The sequence below is a fragment of the Amblyraja radiata genome, chromosome 31 (genome assembly GCF_010909765.2).
Source record: "Amblyraja radiata isolate CabotCenter1 chromosome 31, sAmbRad1.1.pri, whole genome shotgun sequence".
NCBI classification, from domain to species: domain Eukaryota; kingdom Metazoa; phylum Chordata; class Chondrichthyes; order Rajiformes; family Rajidae; genus Amblyraja; species Amblyraja radiata.
Window position 1 is genome coordinate 29,004,456 of NC_045986.1, and position 19,770 is coordinate 29,024,225.

The 19,770-nt window shown below is 41.3% G+C and overlaps 1 protein-coding gene across 1 annotated transcript; it reads left to right on the top strand.

The window, feature by feature from the left end:
- Positions 1–116: 116 nt before the first annotated feature.
- Positions 117–19,121, top strand: fblim1 (filamin binding LIM protein 1). Its single transcript, XM_033048365.1, has 8 exons — positions 117–447; positions 2,662–2,909; positions 4,391–4,572; positions 5,233–5,353; positions 6,590–6,759; positions 7,479–7,657; positions 9,560–9,680; positions 18,508–19,121. The coding sequence occupies exons 2-8, from the start codon at positions 2,678–2,680 to the stop codon at positions 18,619–18,621; spliced, it is 1,119 nt and encodes a 372-aa protein (XP_032904256.1). The 5' UTR covers positions 117–447; positions 2,662–2,677; the 3' UTR covers positions 18,622–19,121.
- The last annotated feature ends 649 nt before the right edge of the window (positions 19,122–19,770 follow it).

Sequence of the window (19,770 nt, forward strand, 5' to 3'; positions counted from 1 at the left end):
AATAAAACCAGCACCTGGATGCTTTAGCTTTAGCCCGACGGGTTGCATGTTTTGAAACCAATAAGCTATTTCTTGTGTGTGATAGACAGTGTCTGCCAAGCAAGATCCACAGTAATTGGCCTTATCTTAGGAGGGCATTACAATGCATTTTTACAGCAGTCTGACTGGATGGATAACGGAGTGTGTGTGTGTGCGAGTGGATAGGTTAGGGAGCAGCTTCCTGTTTGGTCTGCTAATGCCTGAGGAATTCATTTTCCTTTTATGGTAAAGTGGAGAGGAGGTAGGCGGACAGGCTATATTCCCCGAGTGAGGGGGGGAACGAGATGACTGCAACCAGTTTGCGACTCAGTGCAGACTCTGAACGGGGTGTGTAGCTGCTGGAACCAAGCCCTCTGTAGGGGCTGTCGATGGGCTTTGCCCTCCTAACAGCAAACTACTGCAGCTCTGGTAAGTGCTTCGAGATAACCGTGGCTTTCCTAGGTGGCAATCAGTGGCCAGTGAAGGGGTCTCGACCCGAAACGTCCACCTATTCCTTCGCCCCACAGATGCTGCCTCACCCGCTGAGTTTCTCCAACATTGTGTCGACCATTGAAATAATGTATTAGAAAGAACTGCAGATGCTGGAAAAATTGAAGGTAGGCAGCATCTCTGGAGGGAACCGAAACGTCACCCATTCCTTCTCTCCAGAGGTGCTGCCTGACCCGCTGAGTTACTCCAGCATTTTGTGTCTATAAACAATAGGTGCAGGAGTAGGCCAGTCAGCCCTTCGAGCCAGCACCACCATTCAATGTGATCATGGCTGATCATCCCCAATCAGTACCCCGTTCCTGCCTTCTCCCAATATCCCCTGACTCCGCTATTTTTTAAGAGCCCTATCTAGCTCTCTCTTGAAAGCATCCAGAGAACCTGCAGTAAGAAAGGACTGCAGATGCTGGTAAAATCAAAGGGTAAACTGTAATTCCCGGGATGGCGGGACTGCCATATGCTGAGAGAATGGAGCAGCTGGGCTTGTACACTCTGGAGTTTAGAAGGATGAGAGGTTATCTCATTAAAACATATAAGATTGTTAAGGGTTTGGACACGCTAGAGGCAGGAAACATGTTCCCGATGTCGGGGGAGTCCAGAACCAGGACACAGTTTAAGAATAAGGAGTACGCCATTTAGAACGGAGACGAGGAAACACTTTTTCTCACAGAGAGTGGTGAGTCTGTGGAATTCTCTGCCTCAGAGGGCGGTGGAGGCGGGTTCTCTGGATTCAGAGGGTGGAGTCAGGGGATATGGGGAGAAGGCAGGAACGGGGTACTGATTGGGGATGATCAGCCATGATCACATTGAATGGCGGTGCTGGCTCGAATGGCCAAATGGCCTGCTCCTGCACCTATTGTCTATTCAGATACAGCGTGGAAAACAGGCCCTTCGGCCCACTAAGTCCGCACTGACCATCGATCACCCCATACACTAGTTCAATCCTACACACTGGAGACAATTTACAGAAGCCAATTAACCTGCAAACCTCTACGTCTTTTGAATGTGGGAGGAAACCTGCGCAGGTTCAGGGGGAGAACGTACAAACTCCGTACAGACAGCACCCGTAGTTAGGATGGAACCCGGTTCTCTGGCGCTGTAAGGTTGTTGCTATACTTTGGAAGAATACTTCTCCCGAACTATAAAACTAAGAGGATGAAATGAATTGCTTTCATTAATTTCTGCAAGGAAATGGAATTCTGGAGAGGTTGGGAGTTAGTTCATTTCTTCGTCTTCTATTTTATGTAAAACCTACCATACAAAGTATGAGCTGAAAAAGTAATCACTCGCACCAAAAAGCCGCTGAATACTTCAGTTAGGTGTGTCTAACGCAATACCCGACAGGCTATTTCTTGTCTGAAACATGTCATCTACCAAGTAACTTGCAAGGAAATTGGTCTTATCTTTGAATCATCAGATAGTGTTGCAAGCAGAACGTTTTCGACTGGTTAAGAACAGGAACCCAGCCTTATTGCCCCTTGCCAATCTTTGGGACACCAGCCAAATTGTCAACAATCCAGCCGCCACCTCCCTTGATCAACCAACACAAGTGTATATACATTAACTTGATCTTTGAGCTATTTAATCAATACATCTCTACATGGTGGGGCATTTCAAGGCGTGATCTCAGTCTAATTTGTCTCGCATGTTAACCGTTTCTGGGAGGTCCAGACAACACATAAAGCCACAGGTAGACAAAAGTGCTGGAGTAACTCAGCGGGTGCAGCAGCATCTATGGAGCGAAGGAAATAGGCAACGTTGTCTATTTCCTTCGCTCCATGCCAAGAGTTGAACAATCTCCAATATAGGAAATAGGCACGTTTCGGGCCGAAACCCAGCTGAACCTCGTTGATCTCAGACTGTAGAACCAATTACTCTGGTAATTGGTGAATCGAGCCTTTATTATCTGAAATACAATGAAGTACAAGGTGCGGTCATTTGGGTTTTTTTAAAATATTTCAGTTGCTTTTTCAATTTCTGGTTGACTCGTGTTTCAGCAGCTCCAGCCATCCTTGTCCAGTTACAGCTGATATTTTTTTTTTTTATCACCTTTACAATATTTAGCACAATACTGCAGTCAGTTAGATGTAACCTCGACCAAGGACTGACATCGTCCAATAATGTTTGTGTCTCCAGATATCACAGCACAAGGATGTCTCAGGCTAGGAAGGTTTCCTCGGTTTACATTAAGCTCGTTCCTCATGGGCCTACCAGTGCCCCAAAGACTCGTGTCTCTCTGGGGGCTGTGAAGACGGACGATCGTGGGCATAAAGAACTAGTGCCATCAACCCCCAAGTCCAGGAACCCCTCCAACAGACTGGGAAACGTGGGCCTGTTAGGAGTGGCAGGACCTACACAATCAACCTTACATTCTGCCAGTGAAGGTAAGTAGACCACTATATACAGGTCCTCTCCATCTCTCAACACTGTGACATTATTTTACCAAAATTCTGTGGGCATGGTTTGGAGTGGAGATAACATTACTGCTGACTGATTTAAGGTAGTTTGGGCTGCATTATGACAAAAGTGCAGGTGGAAATAAAATGAGAGCAGGTAATGTCCAAAGTATAGAACACAAAGAGCATCAGGTCAGGCAGCATCTCTGGAGGACACGGCTAAGTGATGTTTCAGGTCGGGACAATTCTTCAGACGGTCACCCCGCAACATTGCCTATGCATGTCCTCCAGAGATGCTGGCCAGAGTTACTTCAGCGCTTTGTGTTCCATGCAAGATCCCAGCATCTAGGAAGAAACGGTAGAAGTCCATGGGATCATAGGCTGTAGGAACAGAATTAGGCCATTCAGCCCATCAAGTCTATTCCACCATTCAATGGCGGCTGATTTATCTTTCCCTCTCAACCCCAGTCTCCTGCCTTCTCCCCATAACCCCTGACACCCGTACAAATCAATAATCCATTAACTTGGCCTCCACAGATGTCTGTGGCAATGAATGAAGATGCTGGTATCTTGAACAAATCACAATTGCTGGAAATATTCTGGAGTGCCAGAGGTTGAGGGGAGGTTTGAGAGAAGTATATAAAGTTAGGAGAGGTACTGATAAGGTATCCAGGAACTCTACATCGGTGAGACCAAGCGTAGGCTTGGCGATCGCTTCGCCCAACACCTCCGCTCAGTTCGCATTAACCAACCTGATCTCCTGGTGGCTCAGCACTTCAACTCCCCCTCCCATTCCAAATCCGACCTTTCTGTCCTGGGCCTCCTCCATGGCCAGAGTGAGGTCCACCGCAAATTGGAAGAGCAGCACCTCATATTTCGCTTGTTTAAAAGTCTGAATAAGGGTCTCGACCCGAAACGTCACCTATTCCTTCACTCCATAGATGTTGCCTCACCCGCTGAGTTTCTCCAGCATTTTTATCTACCTTCATATTTCGCTTGGGTAGTTTACACCCCAGCAGTATGAACATTGACCTCCAATTTCAGGTAGTCCCTGCTTTCTCCCTCCTTCCCCTCCCCTTCCCAGCTCTCCCACAGCCCACTGTCTCTGCCTCTTCCTTTCTTCTTCCCACCCCACCCCCACATCAGTCTGAAGAAGGGTCTCGACCCGAAACGTCATCTATTCCTTCGTTCCATATATGCTGCCTCACCCGCTGAGTTTCTCCAGCATTTTTGTCTACCTTCGATTTTTCCAGCATCTGCAGTTCCTTCTTAAACAATAATAGCAATTGTTGATCTCTTGAACTTCATTTATTTCTAGCCAGCTGGGCGCTCAAACTCTAATCATTGGGACCACTGTCTGGGAATGATTTCTGCCACTTTGATCTACTGTGTCTATTAGAGAAGTGTCTCACTGTCTTGGATGGAGGTGTACTGGTCTTGGTAACATCTCCACTCTTTTCTGTCTGCAGATTACCTCCCACCTCCCCCTCCTCCTGCTCCAGAAAACACAAGAGATGTTTTTCACCCAAGTGAGCTGCCACTTCCTCCTCCTCCACCACCTCTATCGTATGAGGAGACAATTCCATCCCGGAATTCTTCCAAGCACGCCAAGGTGCTGCAATCCAACGGTGGAGCAGGCTTCAAACAGCAGGTAGCTTGTTTTATTCTCTCCATCCCTTTTGTCCTATAAATGATGTATCTCACTATTCTACGGGGATGAGAACAGAGGAGGACCCTGTGTGGGGGAACTGTCGGGAGGAAGGGGGAGAATAAAGGAGGACCCTGTGTGGGGAACCACCGTGAGAGGGGGAGGCAGGAATGAACAAAGGAGAGCTAATTTAAACTAATCTCCACTGCCTGCACTTGATCCATATCCCTCCATATCCATGTGTCTCCACCAGCAAAGATAGACACAGGGTGCTGGAGTAACTCAGCGGGTCAGGCAGCATCTCTGGAGACTAAAAGATAAGGGGTGACCACGAATGGAATGTGTTAAAAATGGTTTGGATAAAATTGAATTCTTTGTAACTTTTGTCGGTGCCATTTATGTGCCGACTCTTTGCATACCTTGGGTATGCAAAACCAAAAACACCACTGTGACTTGTTACGTGTGACAAGAAATGATCATTCATTCATTCAGGTAGGAACCTCAGCAGCCTTACAAACCTTCCATGTGTTGAATGTCGAGGAAAATTGTGCCGTGTGCAATCTTAATTTTTCAGTCATCGGTTGAAAGAAAAAACAGAAACCGAGATTGAAATAAATTCTCTGATGTACCTTTTTTTAAAAAGTAAAATTCCTTCTTAACCAGGAATTGCCTCCTCCCCCTGAATTTGAGAAAAACAGCATTCCGTCTGCGGGAATCAAACTGGAAAATCCATTGCCTAAGACAGTGAACAACAAGTTGAATGGATCTCCAAGTTCCAGGGCAGGTAGGTGGGAGGGTGTTACTTAATGAACTACAGAACGGATTCACAAATATCCTGGTCTCCCAGAGCATTGTGGATATTGCACGTTGCATGAAAATTAAAATCATCTACTTGCTACTTTTTTTGCATTTTTATCACCTGGTAGTATGTATTACATATGCATAACCATAAAAGTTTCCAGCCAACACCAATAATAATAATAATTAATTAATTAATTGGCTGTATTTGGAAAGAGTTGCATTGAATCTTCTGGGAAGCATGGAGAAACATCACTGAAGTGTATTTGTAATGGACCTGTCCCACCTACGCGACTTGTTGAAAATCCAACGGCGACCAGAAAGACGCTACGACTCTTTGGGCGACCGAGGAGACTACTCACTACCATACAAGCGACAGCCTGGCGACCATGTCGCGGGGTGAAGCATGTATGGTCATGAGTAGTCGCCCAAAGAGTCGTACCTTGTTCTGGTCGCCGCTGGGTTTTCAACATGTTTCCTCCCACACTCCAAAGGACTGGACAAACTAGAAGCAGGAAAAATGTTCCCAATGTTGGGCGAGTCCAGAACCAGGGGCCGAAGTCTTAGAATAAAGGGGAAGCCATTTAAGACTGACATGAGAAAATAACTTTTTCACCCAGAGAGTTGTGAATTTATGGAATTCCCTGCCACAGAGGGCAGTGGAGGCCAAGTCACTGGATGGATTTAAGAGAGAGTTCGATAGAGCTCTAGGGGCTAGTGGAATCAAGGTATATGGGGCTAAGGCAGGCACGGTTTATTGATTGGGGACGATCAGCCATGATCACAATGAATGGCGGTGCTGGCTCGAAGGGCCGAATGGCCTCCTCCTGCACCTATTTTCTATGTTTCTATGTACAGGCTTGTAGGTTAATTGGCTTCTGTAAAGTTCTGTAAATAGTCCCTAGTGTGTAGGATAGTGCTAGTGTACGGGGTGATCGCCGGTCAGCTTGGACTCCGTGGGCGAAAGGACCTGTTCCCACACTGCATCTCCAAAGCCTAAAGTAAAGTTTACCTACTGAGAATTGTGGGGATATTGGTATCTGTTGTAATCTAAGAATTTTGACCTGGGATTGAAATGCTAGTCTCTTAGTTTCAGTAAAACAGCGATGAATTAGTCTATGTAATAATTCTGGCCTGGTTCAAATATATTTATCAGAGACCTGGTTACACTGATGTGCATGAGATTCTGGGAAGCTAAGATCTTGTTTTTTTTCCTTCTTAGATATCTGTGCATTTTGCAACCAACTGATTCCTCCAACCACTTCCGCTCTTGAAGCCATGGGCAAAATGTTCCATGAGAATTGCCTGCAGTGTAGAAAATGTAACTGCAAATTGGTGGGAAAAACTTATTATAATCTAGGCGGCGATCCTCATTGTGATTCCTGCTACCAGGTACAGCAATTGTTTCTTTTTATGAAGTTCTTCATACGGTCATAAGTGACAGGAGCAGAATTAGGCCATTCGGCCCATCATGTCAGTGTGGTTTACTTAATGAAAAGGGGCAAAAGCAATTTAATGGAGACCCAACTAAGTTGTCGCATCCAAAATGGTGCCGGCACGTGGTGACTCTTTGTGTGCTGTTTCTAGAGGAGGATCTACTATCACCCCATACAATCTCTCCAGTCTTTTAAATCTTTTGGGGTGGCACGGTGGCACAGCGGTAGAGTTTCTGCCCTACAGCACCAGAGACCCAGGTTCGATCCTGATTGCTGGTGCTGTCTGTATCTCTAAACTAAACTAAACTTTTTTTTCTAACTGCAGATCAAGACCCATTGTACATGGGTTTGGCTCGATTGTATTCATATATTTTATTATTTGATTTGACGGGGTGGGAGATTGAAACCTTCACATGGTCCGCCCTGTTTCAACGAATGCAATCAACCTGGCGTGCACAATCAAATAAGATCAAATACAACGAGTTGTCCTACAACTTTAGGCTGTGCACGCCATACACAAGAAGATCTGATTTGATACATACAAAACTACTGTACCTCAATAGACTTAATAAATCTAAACCTAATGTAATATAATGTGAACAATATGACAGTTCCTACTACTTTCAGCTGCAGTGAAGGTTTTAACTACAATTTCCATTCTCTGTTAAATTACAGGACACCTTGGAGAAGTGTGGAAAATGCAATAAAGCCATAATGAGTCAGATTATTAGAGCTTCAGGCAAGGCTTTCCACCCCGAGTGCTTTACATGCATTGTCTGTCATCGGCCTATTGGAACAGAACGCTTTGGAGTGAACAATGCAGGGGAGGTTCACTGCCTCGAAGACTTCCAGAGGTATAATTCCTACATTTCTAGGCAAAGCAACACTGAAAATATCAAGTTTTGGCAAAAGGTTAGCTTGTGTGCTGATTCACAGTTCTAAATAAGACCAAGAGCTACTGTACCTGGGGCAACACAAAATAATTTAAAATCTCTAAAACGCTCTCTTATTCACAAGGTTGTTCAGTGATTCATTACAATATGTTCTGCAGTGTGTAGGAAGGAACTACAGATGCTGGTTTATACTGAAGATAGACACAAATTGCTGGAGTAATATGACAGGTCAGGCAGCATCTCTGGAGAAAAGGAGTGTGACGTTTCGGGTCTGAACACTTCAGATTTCAGTCTTCATTCGGAAGATGGGTTCCGACCTGAAACGCCACCTATTTCTTTTCTCCAGAGATGCTGAAACGCTGAGTTACTCCAGCATTTTCTGTCTATCTTGTATGCTATGGTACTGATCTCAGCATCTCCACTCATAGCATTTATCAGCTAAGGTAGCATTTAGCAGGGTAGCATTTAGGATAGATGGTAGCAGGGTGGCAAAGTTAGTTTCAATTCTCCTGGGCCAGGATGGAAAAACTTCAATAGTTTCTGCTGGAAATGGAAAGTGAATGGCAATGAATGAGGACTGGAGCAGGCTCTGTTCTGAAGTGTTCATTCCTCCAGTAGTACTGGACTGTTACCCCATCACTGTAACTATTTCTTTATGAAATGCATTCAACTTCCTCTTGCTGCTATTATCAGACCATTTCAGGTACTGCTCTCTTGCCATGTGAAAATAACTCGTAGCTCTTTAAGGAGAAGTATGAAGAAATCTCCGATACTTGCCATTTCTGACCAACAAGCCAATTAACCGACAAACCTGCAAGTCTTTGGAATGTTAGAGGAAACCAGAGCACCCGGAGTAAACCCACGTGGTCACAGGAAGAACGTACAAACTCCGTACAGACAGCATCCAGGCAGACCCAGAACCCAGGTCTCTGGCGCTGTAATGCAGCGGCTCTACCAAAGCCTTTATGTTATTGAAGAATCTTGAGCGGTAAAATAAGAAAAAAAAATCCCCATTTAATAATTATGATAATAAATGTAATATCCATATTTAACCTTGTCATTCAAGGCAATTCAAAATGTTGCCAGTTTTTATCAGGAGTTCGGTGCAGAGTTGCAGGTCCATTTTCCATCAGCTTGTGGCACTGTTGCACATTGAAACTGCTTTGCAGACAACTTAGAGATGTGGATCACAAATTGCAAGTTACATTTATTATTAATAAAAAGCTTTTAATGCACAACTTTATGATCAAATTGTCTACACATTGGATGGATCATGCATGCCTATCAATATTTAATTAGGATCCACAAAAATAACAGGAAATAGTTCATGCTAAATAGCAAGTGGATTGAGTGTTTTTGAGAACGTAAGAAAAAATAGATGAAGGCAGAGCAGTAGACACAGTTTACAAGGACTTTAATACATTTTGACCAGGTCCCACATGGTAGGCTGGTCTAGAAAGTTAAGACACAAAGGAACCAAGCAAGGTGTGTTGGCAAACTGGATCTAAAATTGCTTGGGTGAAACGTGACAGATGATAATGGTGGTGGCAGTTTCACTTTGAAGTGTCCAACAACTGGTGTGAAATATGAGGTGCGCGTGTGGCATCACGCTAGCAATGAAGGAGGCCCAGAACAGAAAGGTCAGTTTGGAAATGGGGAGTTAAACTGGGAGATCCAGTAGGCCTAGGCGGACCGGGCATAAGTGTTCAGCGAAGCGGTCACCAAGTCTCTGCCCACTCCGCCTATCTTTGGTATGTACCAATGTCTGTAGTTCCTTTTTATTTCATTTGAATTTTACAACATTATGTAAATGATTTTTGTCAAGGCACACGTGTTTACAGAGAATTGTTTCATGTGTTTCAGGAGATATGCGCCGCAGTGCTGGGTCTGTAAAATGCCAATCATGCCAGAAAGTGGAAAGGAAGAGTGTATCAACATTGAACTGTTTGGGCTCCGTTTTCATGTGAACTGTTACAAATGCGAGGTGAGGCCTGATACACGGAGAAATAGAGCACCCAATGTCATTATTTCACTCAGATGATGGCTGTTAGTCGTGGTATTTATTCAGATTTTTTAGTTCTATTTATGACAAAGAGTGACTAAAATGTTGAGATTACTAAGGTCTCAGGTTTGATTTCCTTTCTATGCTGGAACAGTTATAGGAAGCACTATACTTGATCATCAGGACTCTTGAGTTAGAAAGGGAACGATTGAGACGATAGCCACTTCTTTGGTCTTCTTCCTCGAGTCTGGCCATCTTCCATATCACATCTTTCCGGTCGGTCAGTGACGGTTGACGGTCGGTGGTTGCAGAATTGGCTACTTCTGTCAGTCACTGTGGTACAGTTTATGTTGTCAGCATTGCCCGGGATGCGCCACGTGGAGGCTTCTGCTTGCATCTTTGGTTATCCACTTCTTTGGTTATCCAGTGATTCTTACCACGCTTTTAGCACCCCCCATTTAACATATGGTATATCTTTCCAAATCTTCTGCCTAATTGTGTCATGTCACACTTGTTGGTAGTGAATTCACTTTCCACCTGTCCTGCCAGTCCAGTCAAGTTAAGTTTTCGAGCAATATTTACTCAGCCATTCACCATAACCATGTCATGCGAGCGACTGAACCCGAAACGTCGACTATTTCCTTCGCTCCATAGATGCTGCCTCACCCGCTGAGTTTCTCCAGCATTTTTGACTACCCTCAATTTTCCAGCATCTGCAGTTCCTTCTTAAACAAACCCCTTTTAGAAAATCAGTTGATAGGTGGGTGTAGATCATGTTGGAAATGGTGAGCTCTAATTGAGAAAGTTTATTCAGATGGACCTATTACACTAATTGAAAAGGGACAGTGTACGTTTGGTGTCCTGGTCAACATTTCTTGTTCAATAATGGCAACAGAAAGCGACCGACAGGTTACTGAACTCATAATGTTTGAGGAATGTTCCTGATATGTTTTCCTCTGAAACAAGTTACACTCTTCAAAGCAAGTCATTGTACATGAAATATTATGCAACATCATGGAAACTTGTAACTCACTCTCACAGCATTTGAACATTGCTACAACTTTGATGTACAAGTTCTTGTAGATATGTAATCTAAACTCAAAAAAATCAGTTGTATGTACTGAGAAACCCAGCAGAATGAAGTCAGGGTGACACGATCTAATGTAGATTCAACCAAACAACAAGAGCTCAAAGTGCAAAAGATTGGAAGAACTCTTTTTGAATAAACATAGAAACATAGAAACAGTATGTGTTGTATTAAGTCATGCTGACCAGATAAGTCCAACATTCTATATTCAGTTTGTGCAGTTAGATCAGGTGTTTCTGTCAACCAACATCACTGAAATAGATTCTGGCCATTTCCATGTAACCACTTGTCCTGGTTTTGCAGTTTGTTTCTATATTTCCCAATTGTGAACTGAGGTCCAAATTGATCAAACACATTGGGATATCTTAAAGGTTGTGAAAGTTACAGCCTTTCTGGCTGCTCATTGTGCTTGAGAAAATGCTATTGTGGCAGCAGCCGGTGCTGCTGAGGATTCGTGTAGTAAGTTGCCCGACCACCGTGTGCCGCCACACTATCAACCTTTTCATTGCAATCTACTGCTTGTTAGTCTTTGATCATTAAAATAGGCTCTTAATTTGCAAACTCTTCTTCTTGTCGAGTCCACACACAAGATTACAAGTTGTTCAGCCAGAGCTGAACACACTTCTCGGCATTCGCATACAATGTTGTCTGTCTTGTGCTTCTTGTGTGGTGGTGGAAAGACGGCCTGAATGCACTTTCCTTGACCCCACTTTCAAAGTAAACTCAACAGTATTTAATCCATTGTGAAATTATTAAACATTGATAGTACTTTACAATCAAGGTGACCTTAGAATCCAGGTGAATTTTTTATTTACTTTTAAATATTTTATGTATAATGAAGACCTCCCAAATTTTCTACCTTGAAATTATATGCAATGTGATATTTAAATTCAGAAAAACAGGCTGCAGCAGAAGACTTCTCTGTATGACTCAGCAATTCACTAAATTAATCATCAATCATTTTCGAACCATCAAAGGTATGATCAGTGCATGCACTCCTAAACCTGGGAGAGCATCTATTTGCGACTCCTCTGATCTTGAAATAGACCACGTCTGCATGCATTATCTCAAACTATTTAATTCAATGCTGAAGAAACCCATGGTTGCATTTCTGAAAAGTGCAATGAAGATACAATGATGTATTTTAGGATATTTTAGTTAGAGGACCAGGAAGCTATAGATTGAGAATTGACTCGATATTTTTAAAGTAAAAATATAAAAGATTTTCATGTTAAAAAACGATAGGAGCAGAATTTGGCCATTTGATGCATCAAGTGTAATCCACCATTCAATCATGGCTGATCTATCGCTCCCTCCATAGAAAATAGGTGCAGGAGTAGGCCATTCGGCCCTTCGAGCCTGCACCGCCATTCAATATGATCATGACTGATCATCCAACTCAGTATCCTGTACCTGCCTTCTCTCCATACCCCCTGATCCCTTTAGCCACAAGGGCCACATCTAACTCCCTCTTAAATATAGCCAATGAACTGGCCTCAACTACCTTCTGTGGCAGGGAGTTCCAGAGATTCACCACTCTCTGCGTGAAAAATGTTTTTCTCCCACTGTGTGAAAAATGTTTTTCTCACCCCATTCTCCTGCCTTCTCCCCATAACCACTCACACCCGTACCATCAACAATCTACCTATCTCTGCCTTAAAAACATCCGTTGATGGAAATGGGAACTTTGTGTTACAACGGAGACTGAAGAATGGGAGAGGTAATTATTGAGGTATTTCTATAATGATCATAGATCATCCATACTATTGTCCCTGAGAATGATGCCCTTCCTCTTATCGATGAAGCCAGAGTCAATAGCTGAGAGATGCTAGGTTGGCAAATGGCTAAGCAATTCTGGTCTATTATTTTAAATGCACCAATGTGGTGTAGTGGAGGAAAATTTAGTTCAAAATGTTCAAAGAGACAGTCATTAAAGGGAGTGTGACCTAACATGAGCTAGTTCTTCTTTTCAGACTTCACTTTACTTTTGATTAGACGAGACTTTATTGACAAGATACCTTGATATAGATATTAGAACATTTGTAGTGTTACATTTTTACATTCAACACAAGAACAGTCTCTTTGGCCCACAATATCTGCGCCGAACATGGTGCCAGGACCATCTCTTATCTACCTACACATAATCCATATCCTTATATTCCCTGCATGGTCACATGCCTATCTAAGTCTCTTCCATGCCACTATGTTATCTGCCTCAACCACCAACCCCAGAAGCATTTTCCAGACACTCATTACCCTCTGTATAAAAAAAGTTGCCCTGCACATCTCCTTTAAACTTTGCCCATTCCACCTTAAAGCTATGCCCTCTAGAACTTGATTTTTCCATCCTGGGAAAAAAGGTTCTGGATATCTACTCTACCTATGCCTCTCAGTTTTATATACTTTATTAACTCTCGGCGTTTCATTGAAAAGAATCCAAGTCTGCCCAACCTCTTCCTATAGTTAATACTCCCTAATCCAGGCATCATTCTGGTAAACCTTCTCTGCAACCTTTCCAAAGCCTCCCCATGCTTCCTTTAATGGGGTGATCAGAACTACAGGAAATACTCCAAATGTTGCATAATCATGTTGGTTTATTCGTAAATAATAAATGATGAACATGACACCAAAGCACTCTGAATGTTGAAAATCTGAAGAAGGAAAAAGCACTTGAATTACTTAACAGTTCAGGCAACATCCTGGGAAAAAGGTTAGGTCAATGATTCTTGCTCATGAAATGTCAAACAGGTTTTACCTGAAATCCTGCATTTTAAACCATTAAAAATCCCATTTTCTAAAGAAAGATCATCAACCTGGAATGTTAACTCTGTTTCTCTATGTGAGTGGTGAATATGCAGTTGAAGTGCGATATGGGTGATTGTTATTGACATCTGGCACATGAAGCAAGAGTGAAGTCAATAGGAATGCGAGGGCAAACTCTCCAGAGGCTTATGTCATACTTGGCACCAAGGAAGAAGAATATTGTTCATCTCAGTGTTGCAGAATCCTCTCAAGACAGTGTCCTTGGGTTTGTCAAGTCCTTCAGCAAGAATGTTGTCTTTATCCTAAGGTTAGTCTGGAGAACACAATGTTTAATTCCATTTTGCAACTCCTTGGATATTGAAAAGTCTGTCTTTGTGCAGCTCTATCTGGTCCACAATCAAGCACGAGCTGATAATGGCAAATAATTGCCAGGCCATGGACCATTCAAAAAGAGTTTAACCATCTCCCCATGAAAATGATGAGGTGGGATCCACTTAGATGGGCTAGGTAGTGCTTGGTTCTTTTACATACTCCAGTGATAGAAACTGAATGCTCAGTGCTTTCTAGTTCTTTATCTAATTTGTGGCACTCAAGGCTCAGCGATTCATGAGTGTTGGTGATAATCTTGTTTTCAAAGAAATGTTAAGAATTGTCTTTGACATGTTGTCTGTCTGCTTTAGGAAATTTGCTGTGTTGTAGCTTCGACTAGAATACTTGCTTCAGAAGTCTGAAATCTAATGGTATGGCCATTAATGGTAAATACATATGTCCCACTTCAACTGCATATTCATTACACACTTAGAGAAACAGAGTTTTCATTCCAGGTTGATCTTTCTTTAGAAATTGAATGTTTTTATATATTTTATGATACAGGCAATTAGTGTGACCCACCCAACCTGCTGGTTTGATGTACAATGACTTTGGCTCTTTTATTCTGCCAAAGATATTGTAGGGCCTGCATTGACTTGTAGTACTTCTCTATTTCTTTATTATTTCTGTTGATGGTTGTCTACATCTCTCATGCAGACAGGAGTGTGTTAGATCACTGCTGCTTGGCAGGTCAGGAGCTTGGCCTTTAAACATTTTATTCCTCAGCTAGAGGAAGGCGATTACAGCACTTTGGAGGTTGGATGAATTTTGTCATCAATGATCGCATTCGTTGAGGTATCTTCTGAGATTAGACCCCAAAACACCTGTCAATGTCCATAGGTACACAAAAAAGCTGGAGAAACTCAGCGGGTGCAGCAGCATCTATGGAGCGAAGGAACTAGGCAACGTTTCGGGCCGAAACCCTTCTTCAGACTGTCAATGTCCATAAACGGATCATGAATTTGAAGGTGGTGTGTGGTTGGGGCAGTTTGGTAGAGGATTTTTGTCTTCCATACCTTTAATAAAAGCCCGTCTGTCTGTTCCCATCAGGTAATCAATAATGATTTGAAGCTGAGCCTGTAAACTACATGAAATAATGTCATAACAAGGAACTGCAGAAGCTGGTTTACCAAAGAAAGACACAAAATGCTGGAGTAGCTCAGCATTTCAGGCAGCATCTCTGGCGAACATGGATAGGTGACGTTTTGGATCAGGACCCTTCTTCTGACATAAAAATTTCACCTGAGTATAGTAATACTGGACTGATTTTTTAAATTTTTGGAATGGTTGAAGTATTTTCCCTCATTGTGTAAATAAGCTCTTTCATTGGGAGCTTGCTGAAGGCAATATTTCAATGAAGCAAATTGAGAAGACAGCTTATGTGAAGAAACAGTCTTGTTTCCATTGCTCTCATTCTACACAGTATTAGATTTCATGGTGGATCTGCAAAGCCCACAGTAGCAACAAATTTGACGACAGCTAAATTAATGAGTCTTTAAAATCTCAGTTTATGGAGTAGAATGCTGTTGTGGAGATTGGAAAAGAAACCTATCAGTAATTGGATGTGTGCAGTCACCTACATTTTTCTTGATTTTTTGTCCTATCACATCCATAGTACCTCTCAATGGATGGTATCCAGATTGCAATTGCATCATAGCACTTTGCTATTGGAGAAAGTTCAGAGGATCTTTATTGGTTCCCCTGCGGCAAATAACAAAGTTCTTTTCTTACTAACACAAGCTTTGTCTCCTTTCATGAAGATAGTCACAATTACAGCATCTTTGACATTCCTTTGTGTAGTTTTAATGCAGGGAGATGAGGTTATGAATTTGTTATGCTTTGGAACTTAAGGAAGGATTCTATCTCCTTTGGAAGTCTTGCTTCTTAATTGGTGTGGTTTCAACATCCTTCTGGAGTAGCATTGAGCCAGTACTGTCTGAATACCATGCTATGGATGAAGTAAATTCTAGTGAGTATTGAGTGCTTTTGTCTTAAACAAGATTTCCTCCATTCTTGTACCTGAGTGTGGTTGGTGATAGATCATAGCGTTCTACTGCAGATAAATAGGTCTCTCGGCCTATTGTGTTCATGATGCTCATTGTACCTATCAAAACTAATTCCACATAGTCTTCTGTGCCTCAGTGATTTAAATGATTGTCCAGATATTCTAAATGTCTATTTTTTTTCACCACTTGCTCAGGCAGTGCGATTAAAACTCCAACCATCCTACGGGGAAAACACCCCCTCAGATTCACCCCAAAGCCTCCTCCCTCCTACCACACCTCGTGTGATCTCCGTCATTTTCTATCTTTATATTTGCTTCAATCATTATGATTTAAAAAAAATAAACTATAAGAACTCTTCAATTATTCAACCTTTTTTTCCTGGAATCTTATTGATATTGATTTCACTGATATAAATTCATATTCATTTTTTCCACAATTTCCCCTTGTTTCAAAATGTTCACTCCGTTTGGTTTAAAGTAGGTCATCCTGTTACGGTTCCTGGGTTTAAATCAGCTCCCATTCAGTAACTTGCAACACAAAATATTTTAAACTAGCAAGTCTAACCTTGAATATCCTATCAGGGCAAAGATATTGATTAACAGTCCAGGTAGGTGGATGGTACAGAATGTTTGCAATATCAGGGAAAAGGTGAGAAGAATCATGTTATTGATTATACCAGTGGGGCTTGTTATTTTATTTCTACAGCTGCTCATTGTATCTAGCCCCAAAATATAACAACTCTTTGGGAGAGCAGCTCTATTACGTAAATGGAATGTGAAATGTGTTCGGTTGGTTGTATTTCCTTGCAGGATCTATCTTCCTGCTTAAACTTGAAAAACTAGTTCACGAACAATGGACGTTTCATTAGCAGAAACATCCAGGAACAAATGTCAGAACTACCAACTGTTTACCATCATCAACAAGGGTGTAACCCATTTATAAAATAGAGCAGCATGTTTTGCTTACATTTTGTCTTCAAGCAGAGGTAAACATATACTTTGTTGAGTTGTAAAGGTTTTAATTTCTCAAAAATAATTGTGTCATGCAGTTGACACGGTGAAACTTAACCGCAGGCTAAGATAGTCTAATGGATTAGCTTAAATGTGGATACCTACTAAAGTCTGCTGAACATCAATTAAATAGATGGATTTTTCAGAATTCCAGTGTTTCTGCTGCAAACTCAAAGTTAAATGTGACTGAATGAAACACTGAATTCATTTTGAATGTTGGCCTTGCTAATTAGAATGGCTTATTACTCATCATGCCTAAAAGAGATAGTGTCAATGAGCTGCATTCTTTAGCTATTGCATTCCAGATGGTGAGTTAAAAAAGTTAGCTCCTACAGGGCTGATGAAATTGTGACTTGGGATTGCTTGTGGTTTCAGGATAATGATATTCTTATGCATCTATAGTCTTGGTTCAAATACAATTTCTTGGAGTACAATTATAATAGATCAGGCCATTTAAAAAGAAACACAACTAATAATTTTGTTTAAAACAATAATTAGAACATTTTGTATGCTCTATTTTATAAACTACATTGGGATTATTTATGCTGCAGCAGAGAAGGAAACAGGAGATTTAAAATAATTACATTTTATTATTGTCACTTCAAAGGCCTTGAGTTTAATATTAAAGTGAGAACATTGGTTAAAATGGCTGAGTTTAGAGATCGTCCCAAATGAAGGAATAATTGAATATCAGGAACAGGAATATAAAGTGAGGGATTAGTATTGTTTTTTGATTACCTTACAAGGTGGAAGATTTTGTGTCTATCTATGTAGTATAGGTCTGAATGTACTAACTAACTACTTTCAATGTATTGCATACCACGCACTACTCAATTAGATCTGGGCACAAGTATCTGTATCAAAATACTAATTCTATGCTGCCAACATCTCATCTGGATAAGTTACTTTGATTGCATTCAATAATATTAAATGTAACACACAAGCGTAATGACAGCACGTTTAAAGCCATTATTCTAAATGTAACACTATTATACTAGCAGATGGTGTTGAAATCTGGATACTGCACGAATGAACAAACTGCTGTCTGGAGAAGTGTGAAGTGTGCACAAACTGCAGTACATTGTGTTATAAGTACTATTTTTAGTGTGAATTATTACATGACAGACATGCATTGTGAGAGTAGATTAATGTCCTTATATTACAATATAATTACAAAACATCACAAAATATGTGGATTTTTTTTAGTTTTGTACTATTCTGTATTGTATCCCAAATATTGAGATATAGGACAAATTTTGATATTAACATTTGATAGCTTATTATAAACTCAGTTTTAGTGAGGAAATAATTCAGTGAGGAAATGGGAAAAAGGTTAATCCTTAGGACGATCCAGTGGCTTAATTTATTTGGGGCCACTGTTCATACATTGCCTTTGAGCATAGATGCTGGGGGTGAGAAATGACACTATTGTAGATTGATATTGCTAATTTATGGACATTGTTGTGCAGCTACCGAAATGTTGTTCAAATTAGCATTAGAGAAATTTTTTGAAAGTAATGTATACATACATACATACTTATTTTGTGGATTAAACGTTTCACATTGTATTACAGAAATGTGGAATTCTACTGTCTCCTGACCCAACTGACGAAGGATGTTTCCCACTCAACAAACAGATCCTTTGCAAGACTTGTCACATATCCCTGAGTGCCAGCTCCACTACTTGAAGAGCAGATTTTAGAAATGAATCGCTCAACTTGCAAACTGTTATGTTTTTATTGCTGCAAATCTACTTTTCCCATTTATAATCAACTTAAAATACAGAGTATCAGATCTCATACCTCTGAAAATCATTCCTCAGACTGTTTATACTAGAATTTTCAATTCTATTGTGCCAAATGAACCTGAACATTCCCTGGTTTGATTCCAAGGAAATGATCTCAACTAAGACCAAGCATATGACTGGCATCAGCACCTTCCCCACCCTAGTCTATGAAAGCATTTAACCAGAGTTCTCACAACCAAACTGATTTCAGCTGAAATCGCACCTATTGCAACATCAATTGAGACAAAAGGTGGACTTCAAGGTAATGTCATCCATTGAATAACCTGCTTCTATTTAGCATCTTGGCTTACATGCAAAATGGTAATTTGAACAAATATTAAAGGCAACTGGTAGTCATGCAACTGTACTTCAGGAAGAAACAAAGGTAAACCACACAAACCAGAGGATTTAGTTAAGTTAGATGAGTATTTTTCATGCCACTTCTATAGATTATGATGACCTTCACAATTTGAATTATTCCTATTATTATTCCCTACATTTATCAATTAATATATAAACTTAAATCTGTTTCAGTAATAGGAAGAACAAATTGGAGCATCTTCAGTTGGAGCAGTTCGAGATTCTATTCTAACTGTATTTAAATGTGTTGATACCCTTGGTATTTATACAGCACATGCACTAATTTAGTGACAACACTGATGTGCTATGGTCTGGTATTACCATGATGTAGGCAATACCATTTTCTCTATTGTGACACCACTAATTTCCCCATGTATTAACCAAAAGAACCCAAGACTGAACAGGTACTGAATGGAAGGCCTGTTTGGGCGGCATAGTGGCACAGCGGTAGAGTTGTTGCCTTGCAGCGTCAGAGACCTGGGTTCGATCCAGACTACAGATGCTGTATATATGGAGTTTGTACGTTATCCCCCTGACCACACGGGTTAACTCCAGGTGCTCCAGTTTTCTCCCACATTCCAAAGATGTACAGGTTTATAGGTTATTTGACTTCTGTAAATTGTCCCTAGTGTGTAGGATATAACTAATGTACAGGTGATTGCCTGTCCGTGCGGAGGTGAGTTGAAAGGTC